The 20,234-nt window shown below is 48.1% G+C and overlaps 2 protein-coding genes across 4 annotated transcripts in view; one reads left to right on the top strand and one right to left on the bottom strand.

Moving 5' to 3' along the window:
* Positions 1 to 20,234, top strand: part of LOC122577835 (DNA (cytosine-5)-methyltransferase 3B-like) — a 64,015-nt gene that overhangs the window by 12,789 nt on the left and 30,992 nt on the right. Inside the window, exon 2 of one of the 2 annotated variants that reach the window (XM_043749504.1) lies at positions 12,625 to 12,668. In XM_043749504.1, the coding sequence (XP_043605439.1) occupies positions 12,627 to 12,668 (42 nt within the window). In that variant the 5' untranslated portion in view covers positions 12,625 to 12,626. Of the gene's footprint in view, positions 1 to 12,407; positions 12,669 to 20,234 lie in introns of those variants that run through there. The other variant, XM_043749506.1, reaches the window with a different exon arrangement.
* LOC122577836 (probable serine/threonine-protein kinase yakA) overlaps positions 1 to 20,234 on the bottom strand; it is a 56,534-nt gene that overhangs the window by 18,100 nt on the left and 18,200 nt on the right. Inside the window, exons 2-6 of one of the 2 annotated variants that reach the window (XM_043749511.1) lie at positions 12,334 to 12,401; positions 10,181 to 10,398; positions 6,511 to 6,812; positions 3,893 to 4,034; positions 1,244 to 1,313 (exon numbers count right to left, since the gene is read on the bottom strand). In XM_043749511.1, the coding sequence (XP_043605446.1) occupies positions 1,244 to 1,313; positions 3,893 to 4,034; positions 6,511 to 6,812; positions 10,181 to 10,398; positions 12,334 to 12,401 (800 nt within the window). Of the gene's footprint in view, positions 1 to 1,243; positions 1,314 to 3,892; positions 4,035 to 6,510; positions 6,813 to 6,951; positions 7,390 to 10,180; positions 10,399 to 12,333; positions 12,402 to 20,234 lie in introns of those variants that run through there. The other variant, XM_043749512.1, reaches the window with a different exon arrangement.

The raw sequence follows: 20,234 nt of genomic DNA, 5'->3' as shown, positions 1-20,234 counted from the left end.
ACATAGCTTAGCCGGAGAGCGCGCGAGATCGTTCGAAGGTCGATCGAGCGCGGGCCTACGTTTCGTCCAAGAATCCTCCTTCCGTCGCTCTTTCCATTACGCGCCGCGAGAACATCGGCCAGAGACAAACCAGCCACCAACTTCCAGAGATCTTTTCCCCATCGAGATCGATTTCGATCGCACCGTATAAAGGCCCTTTAACCCTCGAACGATCGAATTACGCGTGTTCGCGTTCCTTACTTTTCTAACAAGGAATTACGTGTTTCATTATCGCGCACCGCGTTCACGCGTCAATCTCTCTCTCTCTCTCGCCATCATCTTTCGAGCGACGTTCTCTCTGCCGAATCTACGATCCTCCTCGAGGAGTGGACGATTCAACGCCGATTTTCCGTTTCACGCGATTAGTCGCGACGTACGACGTGTATCCGACTGTGCGTAAATACGGTTGTCGCGTAGACGTAAAAAGCCACGTTGATCGGTTATTCGGTTTGTCGCCGTGAAACAACAAAGTATCGGAAACTGTGGCGGCAACGACGAGTTAAAAAGGCCGCGATGGTGCGCGACTCGGAACGATCACCGGATCGAGGAAGCCTATGGACGCTTGGTGGAATAGCCGTTTCGTTTAAAACGGAGAAAAAAGAAAGAAAAAAAAAAAAAAAAAAAAAAAAAAAAAAAAAAGAAAAGCGACTTGTGGACGATGCCGCTTCTCAGCGAGATCATCGAAGCGTAGGCGGCGAGCGGAGACGTTGAACGAGCGAAGCAACGAATCAAGCAGCGACAAGACGGTTGCTTGGCTACGCGTTTGCGTTGTCGAGAGTCGTCGTTCCCCGCTTGGTTAGAAGCCGCGTTAAAAATAACCGGTGATCGTTGTTCGGTCGATCGCGCCGAGCACGCATCAAGGCAAGGAAAATAGGGGGAACGACCGAGTTTTTCGATGAGCATTACGCGCGCCAACCGGCTTGGGTAATTTGCGTTCCAACGAGCCGCTTCTCGTTACTGTTAATCGCGTTCGCGGATCTCGCGCGATTTCTCTTAACGCGACGCAACGTCGCGTCGTTGAGAACGAAGGCCGCCGCGTTACGCGTAATCGCGACCAAAATCGAGAAAGCATTCGCCATACATCTTTCCTTGCCGCTCTCCGGGCAACGTGGTACACGCTCGTGCGTTTCGCATAGATGTTGTCCGGAGCAAAGGAACAATAGGTTTTTGCGGTAAGAAGACAGAGATCGAGAGTTCAACTCACAGAAATGGTTTCCCGGTCCGGCGTAGTGGTGGCCCTTGTAAGCGGCGAACAGTCCCGGGTTGATTCCAATCTGTGACAAAAATCGATCCCATTAACTTGAAGCCGGATAGACAGACGGGTCGGGTGGGAGGAGCATGGAGATGCTGGCGATCGTGGTCACCGATCTCGTTGTTGGTCGTAAGCGGATCGCGAACCTTCTTCTTCCACGTTCGTCCGCGAACGGCGATAACCACGCGGAAATCATGGCAATGCGCTTAATTTAGGTTTATCGGCTGTTGGTCGATTTGTTCCCGTTCGAAATACTCGTTACGAAGGCGCGCTGCTTCAATCTCCCACGGATCATTACGCGGTAGGCTTATTTCCAACTAGTTTCCGTACCCGACGATGGGATTATTGTCTTGGCAGGTTTGTTCGGCGGACGTCGTTCGAGGCGAGTCGTCCTCGTTTCTCGTTGTTTCCCGCCTCCATGCCTTTCGTCGCGTCGAGATCTCTCTCTCGCTCGCTCTCGCTAGCGAGAAACTTTATACGCCGTTAGCTTGGACGCTCCTCTGACCATCGATCGATCGTTTCTCCGCCGAAAACGCGCGGCGAAAGTAGCATCGGCTAGCCGCTAGTTGCCGGGCCACGCGCAATTTTCGTCCTCGGTCGAAAGGTTCTCGCGAGGAGAACGTGACGAACGTGGAAGATAACGATCCTGCTGAACACGTTGGCGTTCGCTGTTTCGTACGGTCAATTCCTTTCCCGGCGCGAAACACGCGTACACGGATTTCACATACATCGTTCTTAGCCGCGATTATGCAACGCGGTAGAGACAGGTGTGGTAGTACCTGTTGCGCAACCACATTATCTTCGCTCTTCGCTCCGTCGGTTGAACAATTAATAACGACAAAGTCCAAGGATACGTGACAGGGACGTTACGCTGTTGGACACGTTCGTCCTCGCGTTTCTTCCCGCTTTTCGTTTATTCTCTGCCAACGACTTTATCGCGCTAGCCACCGATCACCGATATATCCGTCCCGATTATTGTACGCGACAACGCTCGTTGTCTTTCCGTTCGTTGTTGACCGACGATAGACACCGATCGTAACTTGTTACACTTTTCTCGGTCAGAGTAACCGAAGCCTCGGGCGTCCACCAAGTGCGCGTTATTTTTCTCGAGAGGGACGGAAATAAAAAATAAAGATAAAAAAAATACCGAGCAGGAAAAAGTTGTTTTTTTCTTTTTTGTTTTTCAAAAGGTTTAAAAATCAAGAAGAGTTCGAGTAAAAGAGGAGAAGGAGGAATGAGAGAGAAAGAGAGAGAGAGAGAGAGAGAGAGAGACAGACAGAGGAAAGAGTGAGCCGCGTGAGGGGTCGTGGAACTTTTGGTCGAAATCGCGTTATATCGTTTGTTGCGTACGGGTGGTTGAGTTCTCTCCCTCCGTACATAAAGTACGTATCGCATTAGCGCGTTAACGCCAATGCGTTAGCCGGTCGGTCGGCGTCGAATGGCGCTTCGGCCGGGATAAACGAGGATAAAATGACGGGGGTTGGAAGCCAGGGTAGGGTGTGGAATTGTCGCCGATTGAAAACAACGCGCGTCGATGAGATCGGAGCAGGTCTGGGTTAGGGGGCCGGGGGATTCGATAGGTAGAGCACAGAGAGGCAGAGGGGCAGGCCGCCGTGAGGGTAGTAGGGGGCTTGGAATCGGGGATCCAGGGGTAGAGAGCCTCGACGAAGGCCGGCCGACACCGGTGTCCCGTTGCGTTCGATTACAACGACGCCCGTAATAACCGAATTGCCCACGGCCCGTTAAAGCGTTTACACCGTTTGACGGATGATCGACCGCGCTGACTACTCGTTCCGCGTAATATATGAATATGAACCAGCCGCTAACTGACTCTCTCTCTCTCTCTTCCCCTCTCTCTGTTCCTTCCCCTCCCTCCCTTCCTTCGCCCTTTACGTCTTTCTCTTACCCTGTCGTTACAACGGCTCGTTTCGCTTTTAGAGGCGCGATCGCCAGAAATCCCTGCGTCGTTCTCGTGACGCGATTACAACAGAGATGATCTCTTATGCTCTCCCGAACGATCGAGAATTCGAGCGAATCGCGATCCAGCGTATAAATAGACGGATATCGCGGACGATTCGCGAGACGCGCGAGTCAAGGTCGTGACGAGAGAGTTTCACAGACCGAGGGAAAATCGCGAACGCGCGTCCCGTTGCGTCGCGTCCTGCCGATTGGAAATAGAACGATTTTCGATCGACACGGTGCTCGATGAAACGGCCCGCGATAGGAAGGTGGTGAACGCGCTCGTTACCAACGTCGAGCGTGATAACCGAATTGGGTATGGACCATTAAAGCGATTACGACACCTGACGAACGCGCTACAAACGGCTATTTGTCGTCGTTACTTGTTCCTACCGTCTCGCTACCTTCGAGATGGATTTTCCTGCTAACCAGACGCCCGTTATGCCGACGGATAATCCGATTAATCCTTCTTCCTTCGCGAAAAACGACGGGACAGGATCGCGCGACGACTTCCTTCCGGAACTATACGACCCAAACTAACGTCGCGTCATCGTCCTCGATCGCGCCTCCCCGTCCAACTTTTTCTATTGTAAATACATATATATATATAGTTGTCGCGACGAGCAACATTCGTCAACTTACTATAATAATGTCCAGGTTGTTGGTAAGATGATCCGGAAGAACGCGTTTGCTCACTTCCTCTTCCGGCATACCGTCGAATCTGTCGTGCTTCTTTCTCTCCTTGTACGTCTTTGCTCGTTTCTTCGCCTCGGCTAATTCCGCCCTAAATCAAATTTACATCGTATCGTTGTATCAGCCTGTTAGATGGGTCGTTGCTTCGTCGACGAATTTCTACTCCGAATATGAGCTACTCCGAGTTGACAAACAATGAGGTAATTCGTTTCGATTAGGCCAAGTTGCTCGCGAATGGAAACACCTACGACGTGATTCGTTCTTAATAGAAAGCAAACGACGCGCGAAAGAATAGGCGACACCTTTAAATGGAAGAAAATGGCAATCCGAGCGAATAAGCCGTCTTCCTCGGTCGACCTTTTCGGAGACGGACTTTTCTTTTCATAATGAACGCGGTAATACGATAGTACAGCGAAGATGTAGACCAATTATAAGTCTATGAATGGAATATGTAATTCCACGTATGAAAATTACAACGACTCGGTAGTCACCTTGCTAACTCGGTTGTGCGGAAAAATCGGATCTGAAGCTTTTCTAATTCGAATTAGAGGGGAACGAGACGAATATTCTTGTAACAAATCGAACGATCTTGCTCCCTATTGGAGACAATTTTTTTCCAAGGTGTATCGTAACTATCGGGAATATAATGAGCTTTCGTAGGGGAGAGAAGAATACTATGCTCGCGACCGGTCGATTCCTTCGATCGCGGGCGCGTTATTTACGTTGAAGAAGTTCGTTTACGGTGGAAGCAAAGTTCGCATGGAGCGAACAGCTATAATCGAGTCTGGTCGCATCGATCCACGTCTATTGACCTCGCCGCAAATTATTATTTAGAATGAACTGTTCCCGTCGACCACGAACACTAATCGCACGCGGTGTACTTGCCAAAATTATTTCGCGAATATACGACCGATTCGAATTATCTCGTTACCTTATCTTCGAATTAAACGCGGTTCACGCGCGAATTTTTCTCCTGTTCTTTAGCTTCGCTAAACTGTCGAACAGTTCGTAACCAAATATAAGCCGTGTTTCTCCTTTTCTACCACGTTGACTGCCACGACACCCGTATTCGGGTGACAGGAAAGTTTCCGGTAGGGCCGCGTCACCCGTATTCGGGTGGCGCTTGTTCGGCTACTTGCGAAGGATCGTCGTAGGTATTTGAAAAGATGTTCCATAATAATAAAACTGTCGAATCGTTATAAAAGTGATACGAAAATGGTTCGTTGTAAAAGTAACGCGAAAATGCTTTGTCAAACAAATTATTCAAAACTTTAAAGCATTCTGTACATAGCTGAGGTCGATCGGAACGATTTGGTCAATAAGTTGTTGTTTTCTTCAAATTCTTTTGCGCCTTTGCTCGGTCCATTCGACGTCTCTCATTTGCATAACGTAGTTTACACGCGTGTCTAATGCTTCTTCCGCAATCGTTTCTCCGAACGGCGATATTATGCTGACTCGGTCGAAGACAAGGATTTTTTCTATTTTCAGACAATCCTAATAATTTTGCGACTAATAATTGTCTAAATATTCTAATATCTATACTCTGCTCCTTGTTGCAATTTTGTGAACCTTCGAAGCGTTTGCAACAGAAATTGCCAGAAGGAGTTGAATGTCGAGTTTTCTGTACCGTTTTCTAATCGCGGTGGCGTAAGAAACCGTTTATAATCTATACCACACTTTCCTTCGTCATATTCAACGACAGCTAGTGGTTTTAACTTTGCGAACAAACGAAACGAGAGATCATCGACTCGCGTTACTAAAATATCGATGGGAGCACCTAGCAGAGAACGCTCGGTACCGTTGCACGCGTGGCCTGACGGAGATTTCTTTGAAAACGCGCGTGGCAGTCAACGGGTTAAACAGAATATTACGAAATTGCTGTGATTGTATTATCGCTGTTATCATGGCTGTTACGTCGCCTGAGACATCTGCACCGCATCCCTCGTGACCTGGTAGCCAACGGCCCACCTACCGTAATTTTTAAGAGCCCGTAATAAACCCAAGGACTTTTCCAAAACCCGGCCATAAACGGAGAATATTTCTAGGATTAGAAAATCCTTCAGAACAAACAGATTAACTGGCAAACACGTGTGGAAACAATGAAGTTAGAAAGTTAACGTTTTACGGTGGGTCCTTGGGTTTATCGAGGGTCGGGATGTCGGTAGATGGGCCGTTGGCTGCCTGGTCACCAGGCGGTGATGCGGTGCAGATGTCTCGCGCCACGTAACAATTACTATTGCTAATAACATTTTAGAACGAAACAAATTATCCATATTCGCAAATTCTTTAGCATCTTCGGCGACTAATCGAACGTAAAATTACGCGATCGTAAAGAAGAGATCGAACTGTACAATTTTTAATTATAAAATTTATAAATTTATAAATTGGGCAAATTATATCGCCCAAGAAAGTGCCGATGTTAAACATATCGCGGAAGAACTATATCCGATCGTAATTATGAAATTGTAGATCTCGTAGTGATGGTTGTAAGAAATGAAAAAAGAAAAGGAAACCAAACGTTTAAGAAAAGGAGAAAAAGATACTGGAAATCTCGCATGCGTTCTTACTCTTCGGGGGTGAGAATCATCTCGGATTTTCTCTTGCGGCCGCGTTTCTTCGGCTGTTGCACCGCCAACTGCGGATTCACGCTGCCGTTCATTACGCCGAGGTTCATCTGAAGATGTTGCGGTCCGGATAGCGAACCAGGCGGCGTCGACGTAGGTGTGGAGAGGACTCCTTGGCCACCAGCTGGACACGTCATGTTTTCCGGATTACCAACTGGACTGCTCGCCGTCCTGATGCCGCCCATCGACATTTCCTCGTCGACGAACGAGTACGGATCCACCGGAGTCTCGCACTTGATCGCCACCTACGAATCACATTCTCTTTCAGCAATTTTTCTAATTTTTCTCCGTTTTCCTTTCTTCCTGATCTCCCTTGTTCCTTTAGGAGAAATCAACAGACCATAACTAATCACGCAGATTCCGTGCGATCAACGTCCCACTAACCTGTTACGACTTTTTGCCATCGTGACAACGGTGACGGCGAATTTGCAGCGGGTTTTTTATGCGTCGTTGGGAAAATAACGTTCGAACGACAGGCAGAGAGCGAACGCACACGGTACCGTGATCACGTACGATCGTAAAATATACACGTACTGGTCGCGCAATAGTGTTTCAAAATTGTCAAACAGATTATCGTTCGTAATTACTCGCTACACGTCGATTCGCGTCCACGCGTCTTTATTCGTGTTCTCGTCAGAGTCTTCTCGTTTCAACGTGTTTTCGTAGCAGCTTGGCGCGATCTTAACACAATGTGAGACACTGGCGCGGCTAATCGACCGTCTTCGACGTATTCTTCCGCTACTATGATGCAGTCGGCTTCTCCTATTCGTCCAAATTGTATTCCGAAAAAGTTTCTTCGCTTTCTTCTACCATACGCGTTCCGTTAACTCTTAGAGTGCTGAATACTACTCGGAGCCTATGCCATCCGTACGGACGGCATGCTGCCAGCGCTGACGATCGCTGTGGACTGAATACTTTTTCGCTAGACTGAACTCTGTTGATTGACTATTCAAAGCGCAAATCGTAATAAGTTATAGTAATTCTTTTGCACGAGATTAAATGATTCAAGAGCGTTATTTTTTAGCATTAATTATCTATTATAAACATTGAAATTTACAATAAACTAGAATTTGGGTAGTAAACTAGAAAACGATAAACTAGAGAACTAAATTTGGTAAATATAACACGAGTTAATAATTCAGTTGCGCGTGAAAAATTTCAAAACAATCATCGATACATAATCCGACATCGCATTTTCCGTCGTTCCTTCTCTCATTTTTCACACGAACAACGCATTTTCTTCTCGATAATTGTGTTGTGCCGGCACGATTATTCTACCAAATGTCCAAATTGGACGAATTGTGAATGCAAAGTATTAAAAAGAAAAAGAAAAGACAGTTTCTTCGAACGCGGCATTGACATTCAAATGCATTTATATTTATCTCGCACAAACGTAATAGTATCACTTCTGCGTAGGTGCTCGGAAAAATTGACAAACGCATATATGCGTCCTTAGTCCACATCGATGGCTTTCGCCGGACGCATATATGCGTCCACAGCACTCTAAGGGTTAATTGGCAACGTAAGATACGGAACTGTATATTGTTACATCGCCAAGAAACAATTGCGCTAAAAAGAGAAATGTTGAAACTAGAAAAAAAAATAAAAAATAAAAAAAGAAGAAAAAGGAGAAAAGGAACACCGGCCGCTTAAATCGAAGAAAATTAAGGTTAACGAATCGGTTCTTAAGAAAAGGCAGCAACCGGACGAGAGCGCATCGATCATCGATGTAAATTTCACGAGCAGATAACTAGCCGACGCGACAGTGACACGATTATCTATAGCTATTGGTTGCAATCTTCGAGCGAACAGTGCCGAGTGCACAGCACAAAAGCAAAGGATATTTTTTATCAGTGTCCGCTTGGTCGCCGCGACCGATTATCTTTCGACTTCTTAGCCTCGATCTTAGGTTATCTTGGTGCGACATGAGAGCACTCGGTGTGCACGATTCGCGTTTAAAAATTAAGCGATACCCACGAGAAGGCTAACGCCGAGTTCATACCGTTGTCGACGAGCAGTTGGCGACTATCGCCGCGTATCGCTCGTGTCATCATTCGCCGACGGTTCACCGACAGTTTGTCATCTGATTATCGTTTCTTCGCGTGCTATTTATTCCAGTGGAATTTCTAATAGCACGTTGCGCTTTTCGTTTCGCGTACGTTCAGCTTGACCGTCCTCGGCACCGGCTGAAAATTCTGTCTGAAAGTCTACGAAGAATGCACCGAACCATAAATACGTTGATTGTAACAAACGACTTGAAACTTTGAAACTTGCGAATCGAAGATATTTACGAACTAATCGTGCACACTTTCGCGAGCGGATGAACCGATCGGCGTACGTTATTCGCGAGTTCCAGTGTACGCACGTTTCGCTGCGTTTATTTGCCATCAGTCGCAGATCGGTGTGATGAACTAGACGTAAGAAACCAACAGCCTTTTACATCCGATCGAGCACGTTTATCATTTTTCGTTAATTGCTTGACGTTAATGGCGAAAGAGGGCCGTTTAACGCGACGATCGAAGCCGAGCAGCGCAATTCGAATAAAACACTGTTCCATCGTTAGGTCGAATGGGACGAATTGGATCGCAAACTCGTGCCGATAATTTCAAGACGCGGTTCACGGTACAAGGTTTTTTATCCACGAGACTTTCCCCCAATATGTAAATTCTTTCACCTTTACCTCGCCTTGGATACGTACGTGTAGCAAATGTTTAGTTGGATCGACCTTGTGCCGAAAAAATAGGTTGCGAAGAATGCGATGGACCAGAGCCGTTCGCATAACTCACATTGTTACGTGTCAACGAGAAACCTGGTTGCATAAGCCAGCCGTAAAACTAACGTGGAAACGCGAATCGACCGCTCTGCGGCGTATCATCGCGGAAACCCGATCTGCCGATCGCCGCGGTGCTCTCGTCTTAATTTATTGCTCGTAATTTTTATCGAACGGCCACTAGATCCGATCGATACGATCGTCTGTGCGTAACGAGCGTCTCTGTCGGTCGTCGATTCACTTTCTAAACAGACCGAAGAACTTTTGCACGCGCGATCGTCCACTTCCGGAAACTCGCGCGTGTCGATCAACAGCGCGTCGTTTAATATTATCTTTTCGCGCGATTCGTGCCACGTCACCTTTGCTCTTTACGCTCTCGTTCGTTGTCCGCTTCTGCTCGTCGGCCTTCCGTCCAATTTCGATTCCACGATATCGCGCTTACACGAAAAATTGACTCGGCAAAGGTTGCCGGCAAATGCGAGAAACTACTTGCAAAGCTTGGAAGAACATTGTTTATATCGCACGGAGTTCTACGTTCACGTAGCACTGCGATCGATCAAGCGAGATATCCTCTCGAGTATGGTAGGTTCGACGGAGAGCTAAAAATACTCTTCCGTCCGATAAATATAATTTTCACGTTTCACGCGATTAGCAGGAACGAAATTTTCGATGGAAACTCGATGGTCGAATGGAAACAAGCGAATGTTGGCTACAGATTCGTTAGGAAGCTCGGCGGAAGAGGAGAAAGGAAGATAGAGAAAGGGAAGAAGAGGTGTGGAAAGTGGATTCGAACGAGGTTTCGCGGGTGTACCTTCCTCCGGAGAGAAATAGGAAAAAACTCACCTGTCCGAGGGTGGAAGCGGTCGAGCCAGGTTGCTGGGGTTGATGCGCTGTCGCCGATATCGGCGTGAGGGGTGTGTGCGGCGTGTGTGGTGTGTGCGGTGTGTGCGGTGTCAGTGGCGTGTGGTACTGCTGACTGCTGTCACCACCGGTGCTCCTCATCTCGAGGTCCGGACTTGTCTCGTAACCGTCATCCCTCGCTTCCTGCTTTACCATCACCCCTGCACAGAAAAAGACATCGCACCCACCGACGTCGGTTCAATCTCTTCTCGCCTCGATCGTTAGCAACTTGGCAATTTCCACTCTACTTTTCGATCCTCCTCGATCTTCCAGCTCGAATCTTTCGCGGTTTCTCGTAGCTTCGCTTTACCGTCTTTTTTTCCCTTTATCTCGCCGATAGAAAAGAAAATATCGTGTTCGAGAAAGAACACGGAAGATCGAGAATCATCGCGAATAGAAGAGGCTTGGCTTCCTTTTTCCAACGAGTTTGATTCTCTCGCGCCGCCTTTTTCCCCCCTCCCCGTCCTTCTCGCTCTCACGTTTTTCCGCTACTTTGGAATATTTTTAATATCGATCTCGACGGAAAAACGCGGCGCTATTTTTCCACCGGCTTATCGCTGCAGGTATATTTTTACGTCGCCACGCAACTTTCCGCAACTGCGGAACCGTATCTCGCCAGTTCGAATAAAATGCCGTTGCACGCCGTTCGAAGCTCCAGCCTCGAAATCTTCGCGATCGTCTCCTTCCCCCGGCGCCTGTACGTTTCACGGTCGCGTCTCGTTAACCTTCGTTCAGATTTTTGAATACCAACGATACGAGAGTAGGTTCGATCGCTCTATTAACTCGAGGACGTGGAAAGACAGAGAACGCGGCCGAAACTTGCTCAACGGCGCGTGCAATCGTTCAATGGACCCGGGAAAAAATGTTCATCATCGGCGATATCATCTCCGCTGGTCGACACTTTCCATAAAATTTCCATTCTCCTCGAACAGATTTTTACGCGTTCTTCAACCTCCACCGTCTGTTTACACTCTCGATATCGTCGAATCGGTTACTCGAAATTTCGCTCGGTTTTTACGATGCCGCTGTCGCGAAAATTCACAGCCACAGTTAAAAGAACATTCCTCCACGAGATCAGGCTTTGTCGAGCTTTAGCTTTCACGGACTTGCAGGGTATCTCGTTTCACGAATAAGTTTTCTAAACGCCGCGATAAACAACAACGAGACTATGAGCCGTACGAGACAGAACTCACCGGAGAAACGTGTTTTATCGATGAATTTTTTATTCTTTCTCTTTTCTTGTTGCTGCGTAACCGTGCGACTAAGAACGGCGTTCGCTGGAACGTGTCATTATCCGACGGAAATTCGTAATGAGGACGACGCGACGTTCTCGAACAATTCGATCGTGTAAGGTGGAAAAATTAAAGGAAAAAGAAAAAAAAAAAAGAAAAAAAACGCGAATATCGAAGGAAATGTTACGAGCTGATGTTTATCGGCTGATTTGACGATTTTACGCTTATCTTTCGAAAAATCTTTTTCCGCCGAAATTCCCGTTGAAAATACCGGCAACGGTATACGTTGAATCTGAAAATGAACGTACGCGATTAAGCGGGCGTTTTTGTGGGATGCCAAACGCATGAATCACCTACGTTTCGGCTTGTGTGCGTAGTCGTATTTGCAAGATACAATATACAAAATTAAAACGATATTTGATTCGTTATACCTTTGTCCGCGTAATCGTGCAATATTGAATTGTCACGAGGGGGGTAATTTTTTCAACGTAGCTCGAAACTTTCCTCTGAAATATCGGAGTCGTTGCTTTTATACATCGGCGACGTTTGATAGTTGGAAATTGTTCGCACGCTATAGAGGCTGCGTATCCGATGCGCCGCGCCCGGCCAATCTTTAAAAGAGAACTCCGCCAATAAATTTAATACAACGCTAATTTAATATGTAGAACGTTTTCCCGAATTTTTCGCTGCACTGATTAATCAGCGACGTTCTTCCTTTATTGCGAAATACCGTTCCAATCTCCAAAATGTACAATTTCCCTGTGAACTTTCGGAACGCGCGCGTGTTCTCTTCTTCTTCCACTGTTGTAACGCGCGTACCAATTCGATCTCAATTTCTCGCTTTGTTGTTGGAATTTTTCTTACCTTGAGAACCGGCGCAATTCATCGGGGTGCCGTTCGGTCCACCATTCTGCACAGGCGACGGATACGATCTGCAAAATCCACCAACCAAACTATGTTACGTTACATTCAATTATATTAACGAACCAAATTGTATCCATAATAATTATGTTAAAACGTTTTTATCATCCGTAGGAAATTATCGTAGGAAAATAGCCAGGCAACTCGCGATAGCGACTGTACTTTAAAATTAGACGGTCTTTGCTCAAACTCTATAGATCGTTAAACCATTTTCCTTTTTTCTTTCCTTTGCAGAAATGAAGTTGGAGGAAACGCCTTTGTGTACCGACCAGCAACAGGTAATTTTAACCTATTTTGAAACACTTTTCGTTTTATTCGTCCAAGGATACCGGAGCGCGCGCGCGCGTTTAACGCGTTTCAGCCAAAAATCGGCATCCAATTCATCCAGCGACCGCGCCTTTCGCGATTTTTCCTTCCGGGCGACCAAAGATTTTCACGCACGGTGGCTCGTCGTAGAAAACCGTGGTGCGTGCAACGCGTGTATCGTACGAAACGTCTTGAAATTTCATTAGAACTTCAACGAGGCGCGAGTGTCGCGCTTATGCGGAATTATTACGCGCCAGTTACAAAATATTTGCCGCTCAACCATCGTAAACCTATTAATCTAACGAATATTTAGTTACTACAGTTGGGTGTCGTTACAATGCTAATAAAATTTCGAAACTTTCGTACAACGTAACGTGTGTTCGTAAAAGATGTGGACGAGTGTTCGAGCATTTCCTCGAGCCACGTTAAATCGAAGAAACTTGGTGTTTCTCCCAAGGGTCGGAGCGCGTTTCCTAAAGGGCAATTAAATACCGGTGATGTTAACATCTACGGGATATATAATATCTACGTGGAGAAGAAAAGTAACAGAGGTGAGAATTGGCGGAAAATCGTAATCGGTGCAGCGTCGTTACACCGCATAAGCCCGCGTGCACCGCATTTAATTGATTATACTCGGTATAACCAAGCGCCAGTTACGATTGTTCTCTCTGTTATCTATCCCTTTTGTTTCGTCCTCGCTATCTCTCTCTCTCTCTCTTTCTCTCTGCTTTTCTCGATCTCCATGCATCTAGCTTTCGACTAATTACGAGGTCGTCCTATTAGCATCATGCTACGCCAAAGGTGCAACGCCATACATCGAAATCGTTTCGCGCGAATTACAAACGTACGATGTCGTCTCTCGGCCGTCGTTGATAAACGCGCGCTTTACGAACGTGAGCGGAAATCGTCGCGTATCCCGCGTCCGCAATTGCGGAAGATTCGAATCGCGAGAGTCGCGGAGATTACGTGTTCCGAGCGGCTGTACAAACTTCTCGGCAAGTGAAACCATTACGATCAGCTGTGTCGTTGGATCGATTAAGTAGTTTCACGTCCGCGGAATTTCGCCATTCTCGCTCTCCTTCTTCCACTCTTTCGATCTTTGTTCAGCCACGTGGCGATGGAACACGCGCCGATCGGCTTCACGTTAATATTTATAGCCGTCGGACTGCATGAATTTCAGACTTTGTAAGGCAAACAGATTTCTGGCCGATGACGAATCGAAGGCGTATCGGTTGGCTCGTTAAACGGATCGTTGCTCGATCGATAAATTCCACGATCGTAGAATCGAACATTCACGTAGACGCGTTAATCGTAGTCGAGTCGCGTTTATTTGGTATTTGATATTCGACGCGTCGAAGAACGAAAGATTCATAGGGCGGTGGTACTCGTAGAACGAAGGTGGCAAAAATATAAACAGAAATACGAGCACGAGCGTGGAACTGGAATTCGAAGTCGTCGATTACGTCGTTATACCGCGCGCAAGGGAATCTGAAAAGCGGAGAAAGTCAGCGGACGTCAACGAGCGTGTTCGAGTAGATACGAATGTACATGTAGAGAGGAGAAGGCCTTCCATTTAGCGGATACGCGGTTCCGTGCGTTCGCGATACACCGCACCATGCCGTGCGTAATGGGCACTCGGCCCGTGTTACAAATATTACGTTCGAGACTAAATACAAACAATCCGGTTTGTACGGTTTGTACGGCGCAACATAATGCGGACAGCTTCGTTGTTTCCGTTAAAATCGAAAATTATAGACCCCCCGATACGTTTGTCGAAGCTGCTGACAAAGGGGGCAAAATACGAAGTCAATATTTGCGCGCACGTTGTCCGGCCTGAGCTTTCTAATATTTGCGAGATTTCCATTCGCTGCGAACGCTTCGATTTCTTCTGCAACGGCAGCTTCGAAATTATAGCGTAAACGAAGATTTGCACAACTTGAATTTACGCCACCTACTATCATCGGATCGTCGGGTAAGTTCCTTTCGTTTTATAAGGAAATTTATAAAACAGAATAAAGATCGCAACGTTCGAGAGGTTAGGTTTCACGTTTCGCACAACTTATATCTCGGTTATATCTCGGTGGACACGTGGTAACGATATTTAAATTAGTTCAAAGTATACAAATTCGTGATAGATTAACAATTAGAAGCATTATAACTCGCCACCTTACCGATAGAATACACTTGAGTTATCTATTTAAAAGACACAGCGCTAATGCGTTCTACTATTCGTATTTTACCTTGATACACGTACGTGTATTATTTAAGTACGTAGGTAGGTAAAACAGAACGTAATATGCGGTTAGAGACATCGATGTCCGTAATAATTCGAACTTAAATGCCATAATCATCGGTACGTTTCCGCCTCGACGTAAATGCTAGTTGAACGAAAACTTGAAAATACTCTCTCTAGTTCGATTTGTGGTACGGCCGACTATTACGTGGGGTCGAGTCTGTTAATAACGAACGAACGATGCGAAGTAGAGCGCAGGTAAAACAGTTTGTCAGAATTTTCGCCGACGATAAATCAGCTCTCGTCGATAAGCGTCGATACGACTGCGACGCGAGAGAGGAACCTTCTGGAATCGTTGTCCGGAAACTCGATCGAACGTCGATCCATCCGCGTAACCCTCTTGCTGTCGCGTCACGTGGTAGGGACGTAAAACGCGTCGCGGTATCGCCGGAACGTGGAGGCGAAGCGGTACTTTTCTGTCGATACGGTTGCAAGGAGAGAAACGTTTGCACGACTGTCGAAGACAGAACGATGCCGCGAAAGAAAAACTCGTCAGGACGAAAGAGTTACGTAAAGTATCTCGAGCGCGGGTATGGATCTTGGAGTGGGTCGAGTTTACGATCGAACGAAAACGCTCGAAAAGCCGGAACTAAGTTTATTTTTTGCCACAACGCCGCGTAATCGCCCGTCACGCTCGCTTTTGTAATCGTCGCGAAAGAAACGCACGACCGTCACGTTCGAAGAAACACACGTATTTTATCGAGTGTCGTTATTCGAGATTCGACAAAGTTACTTTTAGACGTCGTACGTCAAGCTACTTATAGTGGTGGATGCAAGCGATATAATCGGTGTATTCACGCTCGAGATACTCGCAACATAATTTTACTTAAAGGATACGGAGAAATTAGAGCATTTCCACGTACCGTGCGATTCGCTGTGTACGTACGCTTCGCCGAACCAACCAACGTTCCACCGATTCTCCCTGTTTATGGTGTTTTTGTTCGCGTAGCGGCGCAAGTTGATCTGATCGGTCGGTAACGTTCAATAAAATCTCGTCGAGCAAGCGGACTCTGCACAAGCGAATTTCTCGTCTTTCGTTGCACGCGTTCCTCCTCTCCGTGTCGTTGGGACGTTAGAACGAAACAGGACAACGGTAGTGGAAAGTTTCGCGTTTACAAATGAAATCATATAATATTACGTGGCGATGAGAGCGAACGTAACCCCGTGGTTCTCTGCTCTCTGTGCAACCTGAAATGCCATATCCTCGGCGACCGACAGACCTCGTAACGATCGAAACGAACGAAAAGGTATCGTTTTGCTTTCTTTTCTCGCCAACACCCACGCCGCGTGTTTTTGGCTAGTTACGACAAACCTCGTATACACCGAAAACGATCACCGTTCCATCGATATTTCGTAGTCAACGTTGGCAAAGTTGGCAAGGTTAACTCGAATCGGCCAGCAAACGTCGATAAGAAAGATCGTGTATCGCGTTACTCTCGTCGATATCCTTAGAAATTCATTTTCACGCGGAGACGATAGTTTGGTGTGCGTGTGTCAGCGAGAGAAAGAGAGAGATAGATAGAAGGAGGGGAAGAAAAGCTTTGAAAGGAAAGGGAAAAAGAAAGCCGCGATAAAAGTGGCTTCGTAGGGCTGTAGCTAGGTAGGTAGGTAGGTAGGTAGGTAGGTAGGTAGGTAGGTAGGTAGGTGGGTAGGTAGGTAGGTAGGTAGGTAGGTGGGTAGGTAGGTAGGTAGGTAGGTAGGTAGGTACGAAGACCATGGGATGCACTCGTACTCGTTCGTAGTGTTATCGACGCGACGCGTCGAGTATTCACGGTGCAACGCGCACTGGCAAACGATCGTTCGGATGCATTTGAGGAGAACCGTGGTGGCAGCAAGCTCGTCTCTTCCCAACTTTTTTTTTTTCCTCCGCCACGCAGCGCCGTTACCTCGGCGCGAAGAAAAAGCTTGGAATTACTTTGCGCCGTTTCTCCGAGCGTGCAAAGTTGCAGCTGCGTTCTGCGTTCCGGTTGGCCGTTCGTTAATAGCGCGCGGCCATCGTTATCTTCGCACTTTCGCGTCGTCCACCGCTGGCTGGCATCATCGGCCTTAAACTCTCGTCTCTCCGTCGTCCAGACAATACGGAGAGACGAAGACGCGCGTGTAGGCGTTGCAAAGGTGACTCTCGGCTCTCGCAGGAGAAAAGAATGTCGGGTTGCGCGCATCGCAGTCGTCGTCGCCCGTATTTACATCTACCGTCTACGTAACGCGGCGAAAGAATGGCGCCGACGGAAAACGTAGTACAGTCACGGGCAACGCGGCGTGATGTTGTTTCTCGTGTTGTTCCTCGTGCCGTACAGCTCCGTACCGAGCGATCACGGACCGAGGCGATGACGGCATTCGCGAATCGAGATCGGCGAACGCGAAAACGCGCGCGGACCATTCCGTGCTTCGATGTGCGCGGGTTGCTCGCGAAGCTTGACTAGAAAAAATGCTAAACGAAGACGAAAGAGGAGGGAAGGGAAGGGAAGGGAAGAGGAGAGAAAGAGAGGGAAAGAAGACGGAGATGGTTCGTGGAGGAATTTGGTCGTTGAAGCGCGTTCAAGAAACGAACGAGCGGGGTCGGTACATCGGTGAAAACTACGTTTCGTAGTCGGCCTTTTTCTCCCCCCCCCCTCACTCTCTCTCTCTCTCTCTCTCACCCCCCGTGCAACGTTGCTCGTTTTTGCACGCTAATTCGAAAATACTCGGAATAATTTTCAGCCAGAGCTATACCTACCGGTGGTCTATGTACTTTTTATGTGGCGCTCGGACCTATGTATCGCGGGCCCCGATGTACATGCATATAGGTACGCGTATATGCCACTAAGGTAAATATACAAGGTATATAAGGGTAGCGTGTAGGAGATGGTTGGTACATAGAAGTACTTGCTGGAAACGACTAGGGCAGTGAACGAGGGGAGGGGGGGGTGGGTGGGTGAGACGAGGGAGGCAGGCAAGGGAATGGAGAGATTCTATCCGTCTCTCTTCCTCCCTCCCTCCCTCCCTCCTTCCCGACCCCTCTCTCCACTTCTGCTCCTCCCTCGCCCTCTCTCAAGCCCTCTCCGCCTCTCTCTATCTCTCCTCTCGTCTCCGTCTCTGTTCGCTTCGCTCCCTCCTCTTTCGTAGGGAAAGCTTCGAACCGTTGGTCGAGAACGTTCTTCCGTGTTACAAGGAAACGATCGCGAACGATCGAACGAGATTCGCACGTTCTCTCGCAGCCGATCGTTTCGTTCCTGTTCGCCGATCAACCACGGAATCGTAGCACGACTTTCGGTTTGATCTTTGGAAAGAAGCTACCGAGCAACCGTGTCAACGGTGTCCATCGAATCCGCGGAAAACGGAGATTCTGTCGAAAGTCGGCATCGTCGGTGCTTTCACTCGACGATTGTTCGACCGCGAGGTACGCGTCGTTCCCTCCCGAGGTCGCAGCTTCTTTTCCAGCTTCGTACGACGAACGTTGCGAAACGGAACTCGCCGTTATCGCTAAAAAGAACAACCTTGCTCGTCGCGACGGCGATCGGCGATGCGTACACCACCGATTCATCCTCGTCGTTTCGTCTCTTCTCGTCCGTTCCGTATCGGAAACAGCGTTTCCCGCGAACATCGACGAAACGCGACAACGATCGGAAAACGTTGCTTACGGTTGGAGGAAAGGAGCGTAGGCGCGAGCGTTCTCCGAGGAAGGTCATCCGAGCCTCTTCCCTCTTTCGATCCATCGACGAGACGATCGAACGCGAACGCGAGAGCCTCGGCGGAGAAAATCGAGGAAGAAGGATAAAGGCAGAGGCAAGATGGAAAAAAGGAGCGGAAAAGAGGGAAAGAGGCGAGGTCTCGCGCGGGGTTCGTAGCTACCCCTAAGCCGGGCTGTGGCTGGTGCTGGTGCTGGTGCTGCTGCTCGTTGCTAGGGGAAACCTCCAGAAAACTCTACACACATACACTGCCCGTATGCCCGCTGACACGTATACGCATACCCATACAAATTTTCGCGCATACACCGCCAGAGACACCTACACTACGCACAGACACGGCCGCCAGCTCGCACATGCTCACCGTTAAAGGGGGCAACGAGAGGAGCTCACGCACGTACGCTCACGCACACCTTCATGCGTCCTGGAAAATGTCGATAACGAAAAACCACTGCTCTTTCGCTCTCTCCTCCTGCCCTTCTCTCTTTCTCGCTATCTTTCTCGTCCGCTTACTCGCTCGCCAGCTCGCTCGCTCGCTCGCTCCACGTTTCGTTCGCTCGATGGTCCGCGCGCGCACCATCGCGAGTACCAATTTCCACTGTTCTTCGAATCCCCTTTCCCTCCATTTCGTTTCCCTTTTTCGCGCGCGATCAAACCAGCTTCCGGAAAAACTGTCTCGTTGCAGCCAGAGCACGAATCGACGATTTCCTTCGACGCGCCTAGCCACGCTCGGTGTCGCGGTTCGTTCTCCGCCTTCGTTGCGTGGACGCTCTACCGAATCCTCTGCCTCTACCCAACGTTCTCCCAGCTGCTTATTACCAGAGACTACTCGTTTCACGGCCGATTTCCCCGCAAATACGACACCCCGCTGGGTAGCGAGTTTTTCTTCCAACCGACGTATCGGACGGTGAAGAGAAGAATCAGCGTAGCCGGCGAGAAACGCGTATCGCCGAGCTTCCCTCGCCAAGTTACACGTCGCCACGATGCATCGGATCCGATCCGATGGCATTTCGCGACTAGAAACTTCTCTCTGAACCGCGTTCGTCAACTGTAGCGCGTAGGGTTGGTAAGAGGACAAGAAGGTGGTACGCGAGTGCCAATCGATCGTAATAGATATTACGTTATGGTTAGAACGGATGCTGTGGAACAACACGTCTTGGAGAATGATGTAACAACCACTTTCGTAAAGGAATCTTTCGTAAGAACGTTACGGTAGAAAAATAACGAAACGCTGGAAATTCGTGGCGGTTCTAATTGGACGGATAGGGACACTGGCTGTACTAGCTTGGCCTCGAAACGTACGACGATGATCGTAACGCGAATCGGACGATCTCGCGCGCCATGGAGCTGCAGAATCGCGATATCCGTCGGACCGCGTCGATCTCCCGAGACCTTCAGGTCGAATTATCAGGCAGAAAAAGGGAAACGCTGGAAGGAAAAAGAATCGCTGGCGTAACCTTACGTGGCAACGACGTAATGGCTCTCGTAAAAAAAAAACGGAGCGTCCTGCGTGCGCGATAAAAATTTACGAGGCAAACAATAATCCGAAAAACCGCAGGCTCGGCAACGTTTCCAAAGTC

Source organism: Bombus pyrosoma, linkage group LG2 (genome assembly GCF_014825855.1).
Source record: "Bombus pyrosoma isolate SC7728 linkage group LG2, ASM1482585v1, whole genome shotgun sequence".
In the NCBI taxonomy this organism is placed as follows: domain Eukaryota; kingdom Metazoa; phylum Arthropoda; class Insecta; order Hymenoptera; family Apidae; genus Bombus; species Bombus pyrosoma.
This window is presented reverse-complemented; position numbering and strand designations above follow the sequence as displayed.